At 47.8% G+C, this 18,218-nt stretch overlaps 6 protein-coding genes across 6 annotated transcripts; 4 read left to right on the top strand and 2 right to left on the bottom strand.

Moving 5' to 3' along the window:
• Nucleotides 1–20: 20 nt before the first annotated feature.
• LY89DRAFT_127244 (uncharacterized protein) lies at nucleotides 21–365 on the top strand. Its single transcript, XM_018205205.1, has one exon. It carries the CDS (start codon nucleotides 111–113, stop codon nucleotides 288–290), a length of 180 nt encoding a protein of 59 aa, XP_018069338.1. The 5' UTR covers nucleotides 21–110; the 3' UTR covers nucleotides 291–365.
• Nucleotides 366–1,796: 1,431 nt separating this feature from the next.
• On the top strand, nucleotides 1,797–3,434 carry LY89DRAFT_736041 (Zn-dependent exopeptidase; the record flags this gene model as incomplete). The annotated part of the gene is made up of 3 exons (XM_018220078.1): nucleotides 1,797–2,049; nucleotides 2,116–3,257; nucleotides 3,312–3,434. The coding sequence occupies 3 exons, from the start codon at nucleotides 1,797–1,799 to the stop codon at nucleotides 3,432–3,434; spliced, it is 1,518 nt and encodes a 505-aa protein (XP_018069337.1).
• A 1,268-nt stretch (nucleotides 3,435–4,702) lies between these two features.
• On the bottom strand, nucleotides 4,703–5,186 carry LY89DRAFT_589396 (uncharacterized protein; the record flags this gene model as incomplete). Its single annotated transcript, XM_018209530.1, has 4 exons — nucleotides 4,703–4,845; nucleotides 4,897–4,963; nucleotides 5,019–5,075; nucleotides 5,127–5,186. The coding sequence occupies 4 exons, from the start codon at nucleotides 5,184–5,186 to the stop codon at nucleotides 4,703–4,705; spliced, it is 327 nt and encodes a 108-aa protein (XP_018069336.1).
• A 242-nt stretch (nucleotides 5,187–5,428) lies between these two features.
• On the top strand, nucleotides 5,429–7,418 carry LY89DRAFT_620236 (glutathione-independent formaldehyde dehydrogenase-like protein). Its single transcript, XM_018210905.1, has 7 exons — nucleotides 5,429–5,772; nucleotides 5,850–5,999; nucleotides 6,079–6,229; nucleotides 6,286–6,314; nucleotides 6,470–6,565; nucleotides 6,666–7,027; nucleotides 7,081–7,418. The coding sequence occupies exons 1-7, from the start codon at nucleotides 5,733–5,735 to the stop codon at nucleotides 7,411–7,413; spliced, it is 1,161 nt and encodes a 386-aa protein (XP_018069335.1). The 5' UTR covers nucleotides 5,429–5,732; the 3' UTR covers nucleotides 7,414–7,418.
• A 291-nt stretch (nucleotides 7,419–7,709) lies between these two features.
• Nucleotides 7,710–12,038, bottom strand: LY89DRAFT_671374 (ABC transporter-like protein; the record flags this gene model as incomplete). The annotated part of the gene is made up of 4 exons (XM_018213214.1): nucleotides 7,710–7,877; nucleotides 7,930–8,187; nucleotides 8,239–8,520; nucleotides 8,781–12,038. The coding sequence occupies 4 exons, from the start codon at nucleotides 12,036–12,038 to the stop codon at nucleotides 7,710–7,712; spliced, it is 3,966 nt and encodes a 1,321-aa protein (XP_018069334.1).
• Nucleotides 12,039–14,046: 2,008 nt separating this feature from the next.
• On the top strand, nucleotides 14,047–15,152 carry LY89DRAFT_127129 (uncharacterized protein). Its single transcript, XM_018205204.1, has one exon. The coding sequence runs from the start codon at nucleotides 14,337–14,339 to the stop codon at nucleotides 15,003–15,005; it is 669 nt and encodes a 222-aa protein (XP_018069333.1). The 5' UTR covers nucleotides 14,047–14,336; the 3' UTR covers nucleotides 15,006–15,152.
• Nucleotides 15,153–18,218: the final 3,066 nt, after the last annotated feature.

The following is an 18,218-nucleotide window of genomic DNA, read 5'->3' as shown; positions in this document are numbered from 1 at the left end:
TATATTTCCAGCTGGGAAGAAAGTGCAACCCAGATTTGAGACCGTTAAGCCTCTGACAATGGAGCATGCCTTCTAGGTACAGAAGGATGCGGAAATCCAGGCAATGAAGGATGCTGGCGCACATATCCACCAGTCAAGTTGCTGCTCATATCGGAATATTGCTGCTATTGGGGTCGAGTTTTAAGCTTCGTTACAAAGTGGGGAGAAGGCCAGAAAAGGATCGTGCACTTCCAGCGAGGATTGATATCCTTGTTTCTTCACGGTCTCGCGGACCCGCGGCCGCCCAATGAAGAAGGAAGGGGTCCATAATGCTCATGTATCGTTCATTTATCCTTGGGAATAAAGTCTTGGGGTTCTGGGGAGTCTCGCATGGGACTTCTGCTCCTCAAGGATTTCCACGCATACCCCTTGTCCGCCACTGTTTCGTATCGACGACTAATTTAGACGGAGGCTGATAGGCTTCGGATCCATCCGAGCATTCGGATGGAGCAAACGTTGAAATCAGGACAGCCATGATGAATGTTCCGCGGAATGTGCTTCTCAAGGACAATATGCCCAAAACTTGTCTTGAAAGCTGTCCAAGAAAGGCTACTACGCGGGCATGGCAGGATCAAGGGGATTATGAGATCACTTGACCTGACGTTGACTTGCAAGAATAGATAGACAGTAACTTCTTCATGGTTTATAGGATGTTGATGGAGCTCTGAGGGTGAAGGACGAGGTTGAAGTAAGCTGACCATGTGACTGCGTAAGCGAGAATTTCTTGCCTTCTTGATTTCTTCATCTGCTACTTCTGGCTTCTCTTCTCTCCAGTTATACTTAGAAAATCTGATTTTCTGTACGCTGATGTTTTCAGATCCAAAACATTGATGTTTCTCTGTTCGTCTATTGCATTGCGCCTTCACTAGGGGTTCAGCTACTGTGCCACATACGGGCAGGTCATGAGTGTCGGAATCCTTCATGCAGTTTCACAAAGCTCAACCCTGATTTACACAAGGCTTGTCACATCGACTGAGGTGTAATGAGACATTTGAAGTTCCAACTTTCATGTACAGCCAAGAGGCTAGCAAGGTCCCTGTGTGCTCAATTTCCTTCTCAGCAATTGCTTGCTCTTTTCCTACGTTTCTGCTCCGTATATGTCAAGTGCAGAGCTATACTACCACGCGTTTATGGTACGCATCGTCTCTATTTTCGTTCACATCACCAATACTAGATTCGATTTCAATCTTTATTCCAGAAGTCGAGCTACTTTTGAGCAGCCCTATCTTACGAAGTACCACCTGTAATTGTGCTACTATTGTGTCCCACCTTCAATCTACGTGTACATCAACTACCGATATCAATTGCCTCGATGTACGACTCTAGATATCATGATCATATGAATTCAGACATTCAGCTCTATTCGCTGAAGAAGACAAATTCCCAGTTCTTAAGTGCTTAATATTCTTTGGATCCCTTTCGCAAAGTCTTCGAGCGCTCAAAAGGTTTCACTTTCAACAGCCAGGCCAGTTATGCATATACATATAACATGATTGTTTTGCTTCAGCAGAATAAGACAAGCTGCATACAGTATAAATGTTGCACAGCTACGCACAGCACAATTACAAGAGCACAGTATCACCTGAAATAGATCACTTGAATGGCGCATGTGACCATCTGCAAGGCTGAAAAATGACTCGCGCAATTCTAACGAGGTATCGCGATAAGAGCTCATTGGCGAGGCAACGCTTATGCCTCATGATTCTCTCTTCTCTCTCTTCCACCCTCTGACCTTCTCCAGCAGCAAGAAAACCTTTATGGCTATTATGAATCGTATTCTACCTATCCTCGCTCTTTCGTCGCTCGTGAGCGCTTCTGCAGTGCAGCAGCCTCTGCAGAAAATACCCGAAGCCCAAGCTCTTATCAACACCAAACCTCTCATCACCTCGGATGCCATCCAAGATCTCATCACTTCGAAGAATTTGATGAAACGTGCGGAGGAGCTGTACAAAATAGCAGAATTGAGTTTGGACGAGTACAACCACCCTACAAGAGTTATTGGAAGTCCAGGTAAGCTCCAAACAATGCTCGCGTGCCCACTCTTGAAACTCGAATACTCACATCTACGTCGTACAGGACACCTTGGTACTGTCGACTACATCTACTCGACGATTGCAGAGCTCGGTGACTACTATGAGATCTCCAACCAAACCTTCCCTGCCGTTATGGGCAACATTTTCGAATACCGTCTCGTCCTTGGGAACCATGTTCCCAATTCGGCATCTGCGATGTCCTTGACTCCGCCAACCAAGAACAAGGAGCCAGTATTTGGACCTCTTGTGCTTGTGGCGAACGATGGATGCGACGAATCCGATTATCCGTCAAACATCACCGGCTCGATTGCATTCATAAGGAGAGGTACATGTGCGTTTGGGGACAAGTCTGCCAATGCTGGAAAGGCTGGAGCTATTGCTGCTGTGGTGTATAACAATATGAAAGGCAGCTTGTCAGGAACGTTGGGCGAGCCTTCGAAGTACCATATTGCGACCTTTGGTATCTCAGATCAGGATGCACAGCCATATATCAGGGAACTGCAAGCTGGAAAGATTATTAACTCTTCTGCGTATATCGATTCGATTGTCACGAAGACTGGTACCACCAACATCATCGCACAAACAAAAGGTGGTGATCAAGAGAACTGCGTCATGCTTGGAGGACATAGTGATAGTGTTGCTGAAGGACCCGGCATCAACGATGATGGTACCGGAACCATGACCTTACTTGAAGTTGCTACGCAATTAGTCAATTTCAAGGTTAACAACTGTGTCCGTTTCGCATGGTGGGCTGGAGAGGAAGAAGGTCTGCTCGGATCAGATTACTACGTTTCTCAGCTCTCCGAGAAAGAGAACATGAAAATTCGTCTGTTCATGGACTACGACATGTTGGCTTCTCCTAACTTCGCGTACCAAGTCTATGATGCGAGAGACAACGTCAACCCAGTGGGTTCTGAAGAGCTCCGAGATCTGTATACTGCGTACTACGAGAAACATGAGTTGAACTACACCTACATTGCCTTCGATGGACGAAGCGACTATGATGCATTCATCAAGAATGGTATCCCAGGTGGTGGCATCGCCACGGGAGCAGAAGGCATCAAGACCAAGGAAGAAGTCGAAATGTTTGGTGGAACTGCAGGTCAGTGGTATGACCCTTGCTACCATCAGCTATGCGACGACATCAGCAACTTGAACTTTGAGGCGTGGGTGGTGAACACGAAGGTAAGTCCAGCATGTAGAGCACATTATCAACGACATTTAACTAACGTGAATCAGCTTGTTGCTCATTCTGTTGCAACTTACGCCGAGTCTTTCAAGGGCTTCCCAAAGCGCACGAGTATCATGGCTAGTGCCCAGCAAGAGCGCTCCTTGTATCATGGACCTCAGCTCGTGATGTAGTATCGATAGACTTATTTGTTTCGTGTTAGACTAGAGAGGGCTTCAAGGAAGTAGTGTAATAGACTAGTTTCATATATCCAATTACAATATTCACAGATCTGCTCTTCTTTACTTCCATTTCTTATCCCAGTTAGTGTAGCATTCAATTGTTCTCCTTGGTGCAGTCATATCCAAGTCTCAAATGAAGGCATTCAGAGCAAGAGCAGCGGCTCCATTGCCATGTTTCAAGCAAGCTCTTGATGGTCTGATCGTGCATGACTGCCAACGAAGCAACTTGAGCAGCAGAAACAAGCGGCCCAATCATGTCCGCCGACCCTCAGGTCGTCCACAAAGATTCAAAAACATTTCGATTCAAAAATCAGTTTGATTCAAAAAATATTTCGATTCACAAAAATACAATTCTCTGACTCAAGATGAGAATGTCCTACCCGAAAATCTACAATATTCCGTCTATAAAAAGCTCGAGCTCTTCCAGACATTTACCAAATGCTCCAACGCATCTTCACAACTTTCCGCCTTCAGTCAAGATTATCGAAACAACTTAAGAAAATCAACAACACAAACTCATCGACATGTTCACTACCTCAGACGGCCAACTAGTCGATATGGGAAGGGGAGCCTACGACACCACCAATGTCCCGAAACCACCTCCACCAAAGCCGCGATAATAAATCGCACTCAACGTGCCAGGATTGGGATACAAATTGCTGGATAACAAATGATGTGATGGCCGGTACTTTTTGGGCTGCTATTGAGCTGATCTTTTGTTCAGCCTCTGGGAGGAGATGATTCATACATGGCTTTTTGCGATGACGGGTAGCACTTGGGGTGCGAATTAGCTGGTCTCTTCTTGAACTCTTTGGAGATGTTATTCATGCATGGCTTTTCGCATTGTACGGTTGTTTTTGGTGGTGTTTGGGCTTTGGGTCATTGTTTACTAGAGGTGCGGGCTTCAGATTGGAAATTGTTTTAGATGTCTCTTTTCACACGACAATTTGATCTCTGTTTTGGACTTGAGAGTGTGGCTGAAGTTGTGAACGTGATATGGTGCAATGGAGGAGTGGATTTGCGGCTTTTCCCTGTGATGATTATTGCTCTATGAGGGTAGCTTGCGGTCTTCATACTACTGCATTAGAGGCCAGACAAGCAGTGACTTCAGGCAGCGACAACATCACGTGTGACTTGTTGCACAAAAAAAAATCCAAATACTTCGAAGATGCGAGGAAGTTCCATGGTTTCTTTTCAGGTTGAGTGTCCCATGGCTCTTTCTATCTCGTTGCAAATCCTCCAACAGGTTTGATAGTCTTGATATCCAAAGGTGCAGCAAGTACCCCCTCTTTTGGAAAGATCTCGCCCAATTTCTGGAAATACTCGGTCTTGAAATGAGCATCGTAGGTCGATTTGTCCTTGTCTTTGAACATTTCAGTATAAGTGTGCGCAAGTATTGGAGATTTTAACTTACAAATCTCTTCTACAACAAAGACGTTACCACCTTGTCCATCATACTGCTCGAACAATTGGTACTTTGACTTCAATCCATTAGTGAGAGGCTTTCACTAAATATTTGGGAGACTTTGGACTTACCACGTCGGTTTCGTGTTTCTTAACATTATCTGCAAGTCCGGAGAGGAGTTCTCTGACCTGTTGAGATCATGTTAATCAAAGGTCATGTAGTAACACACTAGCACTTACTCGAGTCTCCTTTCCCGGAGCGGGAGTAATAATAGCAACAACGTGGACTTCAGAAGACATGTTTAACTTTTCTTCGGACTTCTATCGACAATAGATAGATTAGTTGAAATGTTTTTCGAACGGTTCAGGCAACGAAGCGATATATTTGAACCCTGACTCTAGAGCATGAACCCCACCATAATACAGTAGTTTCCGCTTCCCCGCCCCCACGCCGCACTCGGTTAGCCTCCCCTATTCTCTCGCCTCGGTTGACCACCATCTCGACCTCACTTCTTCATCAGCATCCCGAATCAAGTCCGCTTTTACCAGCTTAGCAACCCGACGATTCCAGACCTTCCAAGCTCAATATCACGTGCACCAATGGTAATCAGTAGATCATCGCTTGATTGAGCCATCGTGAACCCCGCATGCGTAATGCGGGGTCAACCCTAGTCGCTGAGCTCATTCTCACCTGTTCGTCCCTTTCCATGGTGACGGTATGTCCGGGGAGGAGAGATTGGGGAGCTTCAGTTCCCCTCTATAGTTTACTCTTTACTTTTATTCCTCCTAAATCATTCTTTCGGACGTAAACAAATCTAAGAAAATAAGTTAGCTGTTGTTGGCAAGATGTTACAAACTCAAACTATGAAAGCAGTGGTTTACCAAGGTACGCCTACCCCTGGAAGATGTCATTGGGGACAGGAACTGGAGGGGAAATGAACTAGTACTGACAGAGCATGGTAGAACCCTTCAAGGTCACCGTGGAAGAGAGACCACTTCCAAAGCTCGAACACCCTGACGACTGCTTGGTTGAAGTCACTACAGCCGCTGTGTGCGGCTCGGATCTTCACATGTACCAGGGACGCACAGCAGCTCAGGGCGGGTTGTGCTTTGGTAGGTTGCTTGAATCGTTGATTTTCTATCTTTGTCCGGCCGAAATATAAAGGTGAGAATTGAGGCTAATATGAGACAGGACATGAGAACATGGGTGTAATTATCGAGACGGGAAGCGGTGTCTCGCTATTGAAGAAGGGAGATAGGGTTGTGATGCCGTTCAATGTTGCGGATGGGAGGTGCAGGAATTGTGAAGAGGGACGTACAGCTTTCTGTACTGGAGTCAATCCGTAAGTCTCTACTTACTCGATTATCCTTCCATTGTCCCATGCTGACATATGAATAGAGGATTCGCTGGAGGCGCTTATGGCTACGGTATGTCAATACTACCTACTACTGTTCTTTCCTACACTTTCCAACTCAAGATTTCTAATTTCGAGACCTGTCTTGTGACGTCCGGATAGTTCGGGCAATGTCCCCATCTTTTCAGACACTTCAATGTCCCAACCGATGCTGACACAATGCCCTAGTTGCCATGGGCCCCTACCAGGGAGGCCAAGCCCAATACCTACGCGTCCCATACGCCGACTTCAACTGTCTTCCCCTCCCTGCTGGCAAAGAACATGGTATGTTCAATCCGAGCTCTTTATTCTCGTTCAGTCCCCAACGCCATTACCTACAATCCAACCTCTTCAATGTCCCATCCCTCTTACTAAATACTCCCAGAATCCGACTTCATCCTCCTGGCCGACATCTTCCCCACCGGCTGGCACGGCGTCGTCCTCTCGGGCTTCAAGCCCGGCGAATCCATCGCCGTCTTCGGCGCTGGACCCGTGGGTCTCATGGCCGCGTACTCCGCCGTCCTCCGCGGCGCCTCCAAAGTCTTCGTCGTAGACGCCGTCCCCGAACGTCTCGCAGCCGCCAAGAAAATCGGCTGTGAGCCGGTCGATTTCAGTAAGGTTGATGCAGTGGAGGAGATCATCAAGTTGAATGGTGGAATGGTGGATCGGAGCGTCGATGCGGTGGGGTATCAGGCTAGTGCGCAGGACGGGAAGAAGGAGGCTCCTAGTATTGTGTTGGAGAACTGTGTGAGTGATCTTTCTGTTGACATTGTCTGGTTCCTTGACTGACTTCCATGAAGATCAAAGTAACCCGCCCAACAGGCGGGATCGGGGTTCCAGGCCTCTACGTCCCCTCCGACCCAGGAGCGCCAGACTCTAATTCCTCACAAGGCATGCTGCTCATTTCCTTCGGCAAGCTGTTCGAGAAAGGCCTTACGATAGGAACGGGCCAGTGTAATGTGAAATCCTATAATCGCTACTTGCGCGATATGATTATCTCGGGCCGTGCGAAGCCCAGTTTTGTGGTTAGTCATGAGATTGGGATTGATGAGGCGCCGGGGGCGTATACGAAGTTTGATCGTAGGGAGGATGGGTATACGAAGGTGCTTATTCATCCCAATGGTGGGTTTTAGTCGGGGAAGTGGAGGGGGGAGAGAAGGGGGGAGAGGAGGTGGGAGAGGAGGAGGGATTAGGTGAAAGGAGAGGAGAAATTGTACGAACAATAAGGGTGGAAAGGAAGTAGTTCTGGAATGATGTATTCGAGATGACCATGACCAGGATATGTGATATGGATATATCCTCTACTTTCCTATAAGGAAGTAAACAAAACTCCTCGCTATGCCTAAAAGCACCTCCTTCTCTTGGTATATAATGAGTGTACTCCTGGAATGCCATCGCTAAATAAAAGGATCCTCCCAAATGTCAACAATTATGCACTATCCAGAACATTCCTCGGCTTCACCTCCTTCTTCTCTTTCAAATCACCCCAATGCGTCTTCACAGCCCTTAGCAAAAGATACGCCACCAGCCGATAAATCAATGTACAAATACCCAGCGCGAGGATGTTAAGCCCAGGATTAGTATTCAGATCATACAACTACGAAACATCAGCACTGCCTCACCAACGTGAAACCCAGATAGGAACGTACATTCAAAACCTGCTCCCCAGTACCAATCGGACATTGCCCATTGGGCAGTTTCTGTGCATCTGTACACGTAAATGTAATGCCACGCAGCGAGTAAGGGGCCAAGTTTCGGATCGCGTAGCGCAGCGGGGAGAGGTAGTTTACGCCTTGGAGGAAGGAGGGCATGTTGATGGACATTACGCCGGACATGAATTGGGCGATGGAGAGGAAGACGGAGGTGAGGTTTATGGCGAAGCCGGTGTGTTGGAAGAGGGTGTTGAACTGTCATGATTATTAGCGGAATTTATCTAGGACGGAGATGCTAGAGCTCACCATGATACCCAAACTCTCACCCCCACTGACGATACAGAAGCAATTGAAAAAGCACACCCAAAACATGCGTGCAGTCCTCGGCAATCCTCCTCCAAGGTCTACCAAGATGGCGAACAGAACGCTGGTGATGAGCTCGAATGGGATTTCGAGGGTGAGGTAGCAGAGGAAGAAGGAAGTTACGGAGTAGACGGAATCGGCGTGTTCGCGGTAGAAGACGTCCCGTTCCGAGGGGTAGATGGCAACGTTTTGGAGCATGCCGACGAAGTTGAATGCGCAGAATTCCTGGGTGGATGTTAGCAAGGATGAAGAGGGGAAGTGGTGGAGGGAAAGAAGTCGGTCGAGAACAGATGAGATTAGAGCGTGAGAATGTTTGGGATATGAAGGGACATTGAGTGCACAATTGAATGTCCAACTCGAGCATGAGAACAAATCTCCTGATAATAATCAAAGATAATGCCCAACATTGGTAGTACAACAATGTCCGAGACAGACCCGCACAATCACCAAACAAGGAACCACATCAAGAAAGCAGAGAACCTCACCTGTATAAACCCCAACCTCGACTGCACACTCTCATAATCATTCTTCAACGGGGCGAAAAACAACGTCAAAATAATCGCAAGCCCCGTAACCTGCATTATCCTCGCAACCAACAACGGTGGCTGCCTCCTAAAATTAATGAACGCCCTCTTCACTAAGATTGGATATGCCTTCCAAAACCCCGTTCTCTTCCTCACCAGAGATCCAAGCTCCGCGGGAGTAGAGATAGTGGTAGGATTCAAGGCAGCAGAGAAATCATTGCTAGACCACGATGTAATGAGACTGCGGACTTTTTCTCGGGTTGAAGCCTCGCGGGAAGAGTGCTGGAGGTCGATAGTTATGAGATCGAGGGCGAAGTCAGCGGGGTTGGTGGTTGTTGGGCAAGGATAGCCTAGAGACTCAAAGTGAGGGAGGAGGCCGGCGCCATTGCCTCCATAGACAGGATGGCCGCCTCGAGCCAGTAAGAGGACGTTTCCGAACTTTTGGAAGATGTCGGAGCGAGATTGGTGGATTGTGAGGATTAAGGTACGGCCTTCTTGTGCGAGGCCTTGCAGGACTTCCATTATGGAGGAGGCGGTGAACGCGTCGAGGCCTGAGGTGGGTTCGTCGAGGAGGAGGACGCGGGGGTCGGTCAGGATTTGGACAGCGATGGAGACTCGTCGCTTTTCGCCGCCTGAGATACCTTTAACCGTTTCGGAGCCGATGAGGTTGTCAGCGCAGTCTTTGAGACCGAGTTTCATGAGAACTTCTTCCGCTCGTTGATTCTTTTGATCTGTTGTCATGAAGGAGGGGAGTCGAAGACCTGCTGAGAATCTTAAGGTCTCACGGACAGTGAGGGATGGGAGGAGAGCGTCGTCATCCTGGCAGACATACGAGCAGACTGATCTGATGACAGAGTCTGAGGGAACAGAGCCATTGAATGTCATTTTACCAGCTTGTCGATATTGTGTTCCTAAAGTATTGTGAAGTCGTAGAGCCATGGCATTCAGTAGTGATGTCTTGCCGCTTCCGGATGGACCCATGATGATGTTTAGCAAGCCTGCTTGAAATGTTGTTGTTACCGGATGAATGATCGTTTTCGTAGGTAGTTTTCGTCCGAGCATTGATCTCTTGTCCAAATCGAGGGCGAATCTATCAAGAGAGATATCGACTGTCCTGACTTCAGCAGCAGAACGGACAATCATCTTTTCTTTGCCAGCAGACAAATCGGTATCAGAGTTGCGGGCTTGAGCAATGCTCATCTCAACGGGAATAAACCGAAGACCAATCCAGGCAGAGACATAGAACATCACTACAAACGCAACCATGATTACGATCGGCCTGACAATCCAGTTCTCTTGAGGCAATCCCAATGAGCTTATGATGAATGTCCCAGTATACTGGGCACAAGCAGGATTCGACTCTCCGCCTGGATACGGACAATCATAGAACTGTCCCGCAAATTCATTGGCACATAGAGCACCAAAGGCATAAAAGACATAAGCAGTCCATTTAAGCCAACGAACATAGACTGGAATGGAGTTTGCTTGGACAAAGTATCCACAAGCCATGCTTTGGATGGTATACCCAAGGTTTGCAATCAAGGATGCAGCAGCGAAAGTTCTTGACGCAGCAACACAAGCAGCAGCATAAGTCACCGCAATGTACTGGTTGATAAAAACAATTGCGAAAAATGTGAGGAAAGTACCAGCTTCTGCTCTGAAACCTGCCATCCAGTAAAAGATGGTAGAATATGCCAGGGGCACTGGCAAGTCCTCAGTGAAGAACCTGGCGATTCTTCTGCTGAGTAGAAACGGTACGACGTCCACGACATTCTCATTGTGTTCTCGATCAAAAAGCTCGATATCGATGGTTAGACGATATGTCTCAAACATCAGAATCAGGTAGCCTTGCAATGCTGCAGCATTGTACAGAGCGCCCTCTCGACTGCGAATGCCTGATTCATCACGCTTTAGGGCAAAGAATACCCATCCAGTCAATATTCCCATCAGGACTGCTTCAGATAGAGATCCAGCCATGCCCATTGGATCACGGTATGTAGTTTTGAACGTCCGAGCTGTAAGAACTCGAGTCTGACGTATGAAAGGCGAATGGACTGAAGCGAGTGAAGTGCTAGTGGGTCTTGAAGTAGTGGTTGCCTTCTCATTCGCTGCTCCGTATAGCTTCTCGCTCTCTGGTATCCATGCTCCTTTCAAACCCTCTACTCTTTCTGTCGAAACAGCTTCAAGCTCTGGCGTACGATTGTCTACAGCTGCTATGTCGATCAAGAATTCTGCGGGATTGACAAATGGTGGTAGTTCCATGCCAACGCTTTTGAACCATGATATACAGTCTTTAGCCTTTCCGGAGTAGACTGGACTTCCTCTTGTCAAAATAACTAGGCCATCAAACATGCCCCAAATTTCTGATCTCGGCTGATGTATGGTTGTGACGATAGTCCTGCCTTTCTTTGCTAAAGTCTTCAATGTTCTGATGAGTTGAAAAGCACTGGTAGCATCCAGTCCTGTGGTCGGTTCATCCAGGAAAAGCACACTTGGATTGCTCAGCAATTGCACCCCTATGCTGGTCCGTCTCTTCTCGCCTCCCGAGCATCCCTTGTGTTGGTGATTGCCTATTCTTGTGTCTGCGCATTCCTTCAATCCCAACTCTAGGATGACTTCTTCAACCACTTTCCTCCGCTCTTCCTCGGTGGTTGGTGGTGGCAATCGCAAATCGGCAGAGTATCGCAGCGTCTCCCGAACTGTGAGGGTAGGTAGTAGTACGTCCTGCTGCATCACGTATGCGCTTCGAACGCTGTTGACTCCATGCATGCCATTGAATGTAGTTGTGCCTCCAAAAGTCAATCTGCCGCTTGTCATTCTCTCGGCCATTGAATTTAACATTGTCGTCTTCCCCGACCCGCTTCCGCCAATGATTGACGTAAGTGTTCCCGCGGGCATTGAAGCAGACACCGAATGTAGAATCTGCTTCGTGTATGATCTTGGCGCGCCATCCTGATTGTGTTTCTTGGGAAGGTATTTTTCTATGGAGAATGCGCCGGGAGAGGTGTCCACTGTTACGGCCAAATTTCGTACTTGTACATCGACCGGCTGTACATCTGATAGCGAGAGATGATTGCTCTCCGAAGTCGACAGGTGGGTGAGGTCGAGGTTGGGCTCGTCGTCCTTCGAAGTGGGGGCTTTGTCGATTTGAAGAGTTTGCGCCGTGCTGCCCTCATTATCCTCCAGTCTCGCAGATGCCTTCTCTATATCATCCCCCATTGTGTCGAACCTCTATGAATATTCTCTTACCATCTCAGAACTTCTCGTCGTCATCGCTCGCCTCGACGCCAGTGGCGCATCAGTTGCAGCTGGATCTGAATCAAACCTCGGGAAGATATGCGCCTTGGAAGAAATGGAAGAAGAGCTTCCCATAGATCGCTATAGAAGAGAATAAGAAGAAAAGAGACTCGGCCAGTACAATAGCAGGCTGAGATAGATGCAACGAAAGAGTTGGAAATTTGAGAAATTACCTGTGTTCCGGAGGAATCTCCCCAGAAGCGATGAGAAGCTTTCAAGCCAAAGAGACGGGCTTCCCGAGAAGTTGGCCCACTAGCAATAGCATCAAAGCTCTGCAAAGAAGACAACATCGGCTACGAACCGAAGGCTGCGAATAGCAGCAGAGTCAAATGAGGCGAAGGGAGGGGAAGGGCATCAGATGGAGCCATAAGATGCGAAGTATCAGAGGGGAGCTACTCGCTTGGAGAGGTGGGATGCATCCTCGCGTGGATAATTATCTTTCCGACGAACATCACACAATCAATTGACTGGCCTCCGATGTCCCATACGGCCGAAAGAGATATGAAAGGTCAAAAGATTGAGGACATCGACAGATCAGAATGTTGGAGAGCGATGTTCGTTCATTTAAGGTTGTGGTTGTTGAAAAGTTGTGCAGAGGAGCGTAGCCTGATCTACCGGTAGGAAAACGTTTGGCGACGGCAATCTCCATCTCGGTCTCGCTGTCGTCCCCTTCAACTTTTCTGCCTTTCATTTTGTTTCATCTAATCTCACCACCTTGACGCGATCACCAGAAATTTTGAATATCATCTTTCCATCTCGACTTCTTGCACACCTCCATCTGCAATGTACCTGGTTCTGTCCCCAAGCTGGGCCTCAGATCCTGCAACACACCGTTTGCATTTCTGGTCCGGATACTCCAGCATCCGAGGAAACATCCTGGGGAAAGCTGCAGGACCGACAGGGGACAGACAACGATGAAATACGACGACCATTGGTCCATCGACTCGGCTTCAATGTCTATGTTCTGCAAAGGAGAGCTTCTCTGCTGTACAATTGGTGGCTTCGTGGTCATTCAGCTTTTCCAGGCTCTATGAAGCTCTCTTTGCGGCATACCTCACAGTCATCGCTGCTCATTCGTTGTTGAAACAAAGCTCAAGACCCTTTCCAGTTTAGATGCGGCGAATTCACGTGCTAGGCACGTGAGAAGATATTGCCTTCGAACTTTAGAAGAAGACTACATCCCCCAAGGATCATACCGGTCGCAAGGTACATGGAAGCCAGCCCCCCTTGAAAGCTCAGCTTCCAAGGACCTGTCGAAAAGACTATATCAGTTGTGTCACCTGCTCTACTTAGCAAGTGGCTAGGTTTGCATATCAAAAGCACCTCAAGGAACCGCCCTGTTCATCTGTTTTACGAACTGCTGCAGATCCAGCGTCTCCTCTTGGCACGAATCCCAGCTGAGTTCCAAAACTACCAGCAGTGAGAGGTCGATCCTGGCAACATACAAGCATATACGTACACTGTGGACGCAGCCCTGTCTTGTCTCGTTGCGAGCAGGATTCATCACCACCATCAATCGGACCGTTGACCATGTGCTGGCTCGGTAGTTCTATCCTTCTCAGCGAAGGTAAAGAGGCTGGACACATCGAAGTGTCACCAGAGCAGGATTCTGTGATCACACAAACTAGATGTTCTCTCGGAGACAATCTGCAAAGAGGCATACCTGCCGGAAAGAGCCTTCTTCTTTACACAGCGAAAGAATTCATGCTCGAAGACCAATACCCCGGCCGCAAGATGACTTCGAGGACATCCATGCTTCGGGCCTTCCATCGATCCAACAGCCTCGAGATTAACTCCTTCTAACAATCCTTCCCTGGTTGAGCTGCTACCTAATTGGCACTTGTTTGCAGCTATCTAGGGACGTGTAGCAATCGAAGGAGCAGATCCAAGCAACTGCCGTTGGAACAGGGCTGGGAGTGCCTCGATATCCTCTATCATCCCCCATGGAGAGAGCCCATATCAATCGGCCTTGCGGACTTTCAAACCAGATTTACAGCCTCAACACCAGCTTGCATTGGCCAACAAGACTCTCGGATTTTGCCGAGGTGGAAGCTTTGTCTTTCCACTAAATGGTCTACGGAGAATACTTTTTAAATTCCCAGCTTCTTGGAACCGACTAAGCTTCCTCCCTGCTGTGATTTAAGGAAACTTTACAAGGCCCTGAGGCTTGTCTTTTGCTGACCACCTTAGGCAGTTACACCCTGCTGAATATGCTACTCAATGCCACAACCTATAAAAACAAGTTGCAAGCGAGAGGCACAGATCGTCCGACAATTGCATCTCCTCTCAAGAGTGAACATGTGCAATCGCTGCCGGCAGTCATCCGACAACCCTTTTCTCTTCGACGTTTTCTTCTTCCCATGGCGCAGCGTCCTGCAAGACCTTGCATCGTTCCACGGTCCGGCCCAGAACAGCCTGAATCATGGGATGTTCGATTGGGAAATGGTACCAGGTGCAGAGGGACAGCACTCCAAGCTGCATAGCAAGCATGTTACGAACATGGTCGGTCCACTGGTTCGTTGCGATTCTAGAGTACATGTATGGACTTGCTGCAGTACAACGATTACTGAGGGCACAGCTGTCCTCTCACCTCTGCATTGCATTACTTCTGCAGCTTCATGCATCACATTGAAAGCACTGAACATGCCCAGAAGGATGCAGAGATCTTCCCAATATTGTCTCTTCCATCATATGTATTCTTCCGGGTGTCACCGGAACACCATCCACCGACTCAGAGATGCAGCAACGACGACGACTCGAGCATCACCCCCACGCTCGGTAAATTTTCGCTTCATATTTGAATTAATTGAATGGAGGGGTCGCAGATACTGGGGTGCGGATGCGGAGAACAGGGATAGACAGCTTGTCCAAATCCCTGGGAAGGCATGAAACGAATCGTGAAATTTGTTTCCTTATTTCCTGCAGAACATGCAGCATTCTTTCAAGCAAGTCTTGATTGGAGGCCATCAACGGAATGAGGCCCGCGACCGGCTGACCAGTCAAGGCATTCCGTCTGCTGTCACAGGGTCGGTATGCAAGTGCTAGGAATATGTCGGCTTTTGCTTTTCACAAGATCGAGACTCATCGAATTGTCGTGAGACTGTCCGATACTCCGGATTATGTAGCAATATTTGGTCGACGAGCCCAGACAATAAAAACATACGTGGAGCTGAACCTGGTTTCATGTCTCCACGTGCTGTGGGGACACGGGACGATCCTCAGCGTTGCAGAGAGCGTCCACTTTTTTGTTGCTATCCCTGTTTAAGAGTTCATCACAGTCGCATTCTTCTCGAAATCATCCCTACCATTACCACGTCGACACGCATCGGAGCATCACCAGTTTTGACCCTGAACCATAGTAGTGGTAATATTTTCCGCAAGGTAAATTTCAAGATAGTCCAGACTACTTAGCATGGGGGGAGAAATTTCCGACCCCGCGATTGCGGTGTCTGTTTCTGCTGTTCAAAGCGTTGCATTTCACATCAATTCATGGTCTGTCCACATTGCTTATTTCTCCACATCCATTCAATAAAAAGCACGTTTTGTGCCACTTTAATTCTCACTCTTGCGCCTGATGTACTGTGGCTTTACGCACCTCGCATCACTCTGCATTCTTGATGCTCGTACTCGCGAGTCTTGGGACAATTTACAACGTATGGAAATTACCGCCAACGGAGCTCGGCAGAGGATGCGCTACCTACTGTGCTGATGCCAGGAAGTGATGGAAAGATTACAACGCTGGATCTCGGGCTATCTTTCTTGTTGAGGTCGTGATCCGCAGGCTGGTAGTCAGCGTTGCAGTGAATCCTACTCTCCTATCTTTTAGCGGTTCGCTTGTCGCTTCGTCCCCCTTTTTTCTGTCATTTTTCAATTTGCCACTACTGCGTGCGTTCGTGAGATGGATTACGTGAACGGTCTAAAATGGGATATTTTCCTGATATTTGTGGAGTCTGTTATTGTTCTAGCCGTTGAGAGTAAACGGTGAGGTGAGACATCGAGGGGGCATTGTGTGGTGCCGAGCCGAAGTACATGGATGATCAATAGTTCCTTCGGGATCAACAAAGCGTCAAGTTCGGCCCGAGAGCAGTGAAGAATGGCTTTCAGATCCACAAACGTGTTTTCTAAATTCGGCGTTGGTCGCCGCATTTACCTTTTCGGCTTGTGAGTAAGCATCTTTGTAATTGAGATAGCAAGCCACACGAGAGCTTTTGCGGCCCGAGAATTCGTACTGAAGTTTCAATATCACGTATTGCTCTCTTTTAGATTGCTCCGCTTTCTCTCTCCGCTGACTTCATGCTAAAGCTCAATCTCCTTCCTGTTACATGAACTTCAAGGCTTGCTGCTTATCTCTAAATATTAAAAGAGTAATAAACAACCACCAATCGCAGAGTGGCAAGTATAATCATGACTCCTCCATCCTGCAAGTTCCTCCCAGAATCCATCTTTAGTTCAGAGACCCGAAAGGTGAAACGTGAAACGAAGAAAGATACACGACCTTCAAACATCCCATCTCAAATACTCTTTATCTGATACTCTCATATTGCAAACCATCCCATTGTAGCTTCTTCCGCCCACTAAATCCCAAATAAAACAACACCATCCCTTCTCCCCAAATCTCATATCTACTATCTTCAACCCCAACCCAACCACTAATCATCCTCCTTACCAAAATCCCATATCGCCTCAAACCCAACGCTCAGATATCCAACTGTTTCACACACCGCCTCCCTGGACCCCATCTCACTTTACGTTACGAATCCACCAACCCGGATCCCCAGATTTCTACCCTTCCAAAAGTCCCAACGGTCCGAACTCCCAAGCCGTTGTGACTGTGTAACAGTGGGCTGCTTCCTTCCCTTGCCCTCGTCGGTATATCACGACTCTTATCGGCCATCTGTCGTTACCATCCATCCATCCACCCATTCAGAACCTCGATACCGTAACTCGACCGGCTATCAACGGACAATGACCATCGACTTTAATCTAATTCGCGGACCCCTCTCGCGCCGTTTATTGAGGCAGGTGTGGCGTGTGCATGTGCCTCTTATTCAGCGCTGGCGACTGGGTTGGCGATCCGTGGCCTTGGGGTTGGATGAGATGTGATGGGATGGGAGGGGAATATGGTAAGGCGGACGGAGGTTTTTCCGTTTTTATTTCTACGTGTGTTGGAGAAATGGAAGGGTTAGGGAACGCCAGAGGGTGTGTTAGAGGGGAGGGGAGGGGACAGGAAAGATCTCTGTACAATGATACACCACCTCCATGCACACGAGATTCGTTCGATGCAGGAACAGCGATCCCCATCCACCAACACACACGCACATGTAAGTAAAATCCCCGGAACCAGAAACGAGAGAAAAAGAAAGGAAAGAAATACGCATCAGGTAGCAGCTCTTCATCCATTGCTTCGTGACTTGACTTGGTATCTTATCTTATCTCGTACAACATTCTCTCATCCATCTCCTCATACGTAAGTGGATAAATACAGACAGACAGACATGCATCATTCATATCATCTCATCTCATCTCATCTCTTGCATCTTTCCCATAATAATCCAAGAAACTCGCCAGCCACCGGCAAAATATACAAAATCCCCACCAACCTTTCCTAAGAAATCTTTAATGACACGCACAGAATATCCCACCCAGCCAGTACCCAAAAAGGAAGAAAAAAAGACTACCTCCCATTTTCAATCCCGAAGCCTGAGAGTAAACCACCCAGATATTGCAATAAATAAAGAGGAACCACCCAAAGCCGAAAGAACATGGTATCAAAACAAAGCAAGAAAGCAAAAGATAGCCACCAACCGCGCTGCGGAGAGATGAATGGACAGGTAAACACCGGATGTAGACAAGTATAGACTAGAAGCGAATGAGTCGTCCGTCGTGTGATCGTGTACAGAAAGATGGGATGGATGGATGGTTGATAGGTTGTTGGAGGGCGTGATTTGCGTTGCGTTGTGTTGGTGGTGGGTTGAGAAGAAGAAATATAGGTAGTGGTAGTTACGCCTTGCGGCTTTCTTTCTTTCTTTGTTTCGTTGGTGTCTTTCGTCCGTATCATTCATCTCCTCTTACGTGAAGCGAGGATAAGGCCACGATCCAAAA

This window comes from Mollisia scopiformis (assembly GCF_001500285.1).
Source record: "Mollisia scopiformis unplaced genomic scaffold LY89scaffold_16, whole genome shotgun sequence".
Lineage (NCBI taxonomy): Eukaryota > Fungi > Ascomycota > Leotiomycetes > Helotiales > Mollisiaceae > Mollisia > Mollisia scopiformis.
The sequence above is the reverse complement of the archived record's forward strand: the minus strand, read 5'-3'. Positions and strand labels throughout refer to the sequence as shown.

What these genes read in the sequence shown, in the direction of transcription:
- LY89DRAFT_127129 (XM_018205204.1), top strand. Translation starts at nt 14,337, where the DNA reads ATGCCACAACCTATAAAAACAAGTTGCAAGCGAGAGGCACAGATCGTC.
- LY89DRAFT_620236 (XM_018210905.1), top strand. Translation starts at nt 5,733, where the DNA reads ATGTTACAAACTCAAACTATGAAAGCAGTGGTTTACCAAG. An exon ending in GAAAGCAGTGGTTTACCAAG is followed by an intron (nt 5,773 to 5,849) that starts GTACGCCTACCC and finishes AGAGCATGGTAG; the next exon opens with AACCCTTCAAGGTCACCGTG. An exon ending in TCAGGGCGGGTTGTGCTTTG is followed by an intron (nt 6,000 to 6,078) that starts GTAGGTTGCTTG and finishes AATATGAGACAG; the next exon opens with GACATGAGAACATGGGTGTA.
- LY89DRAFT_127244 (XM_018205205.1), top strand. Translation starts at nt 111, where the DNA reads ATGCTGGCGCACATATCCACCAGTCAAGTTGCTGCTCATATCGGAATA.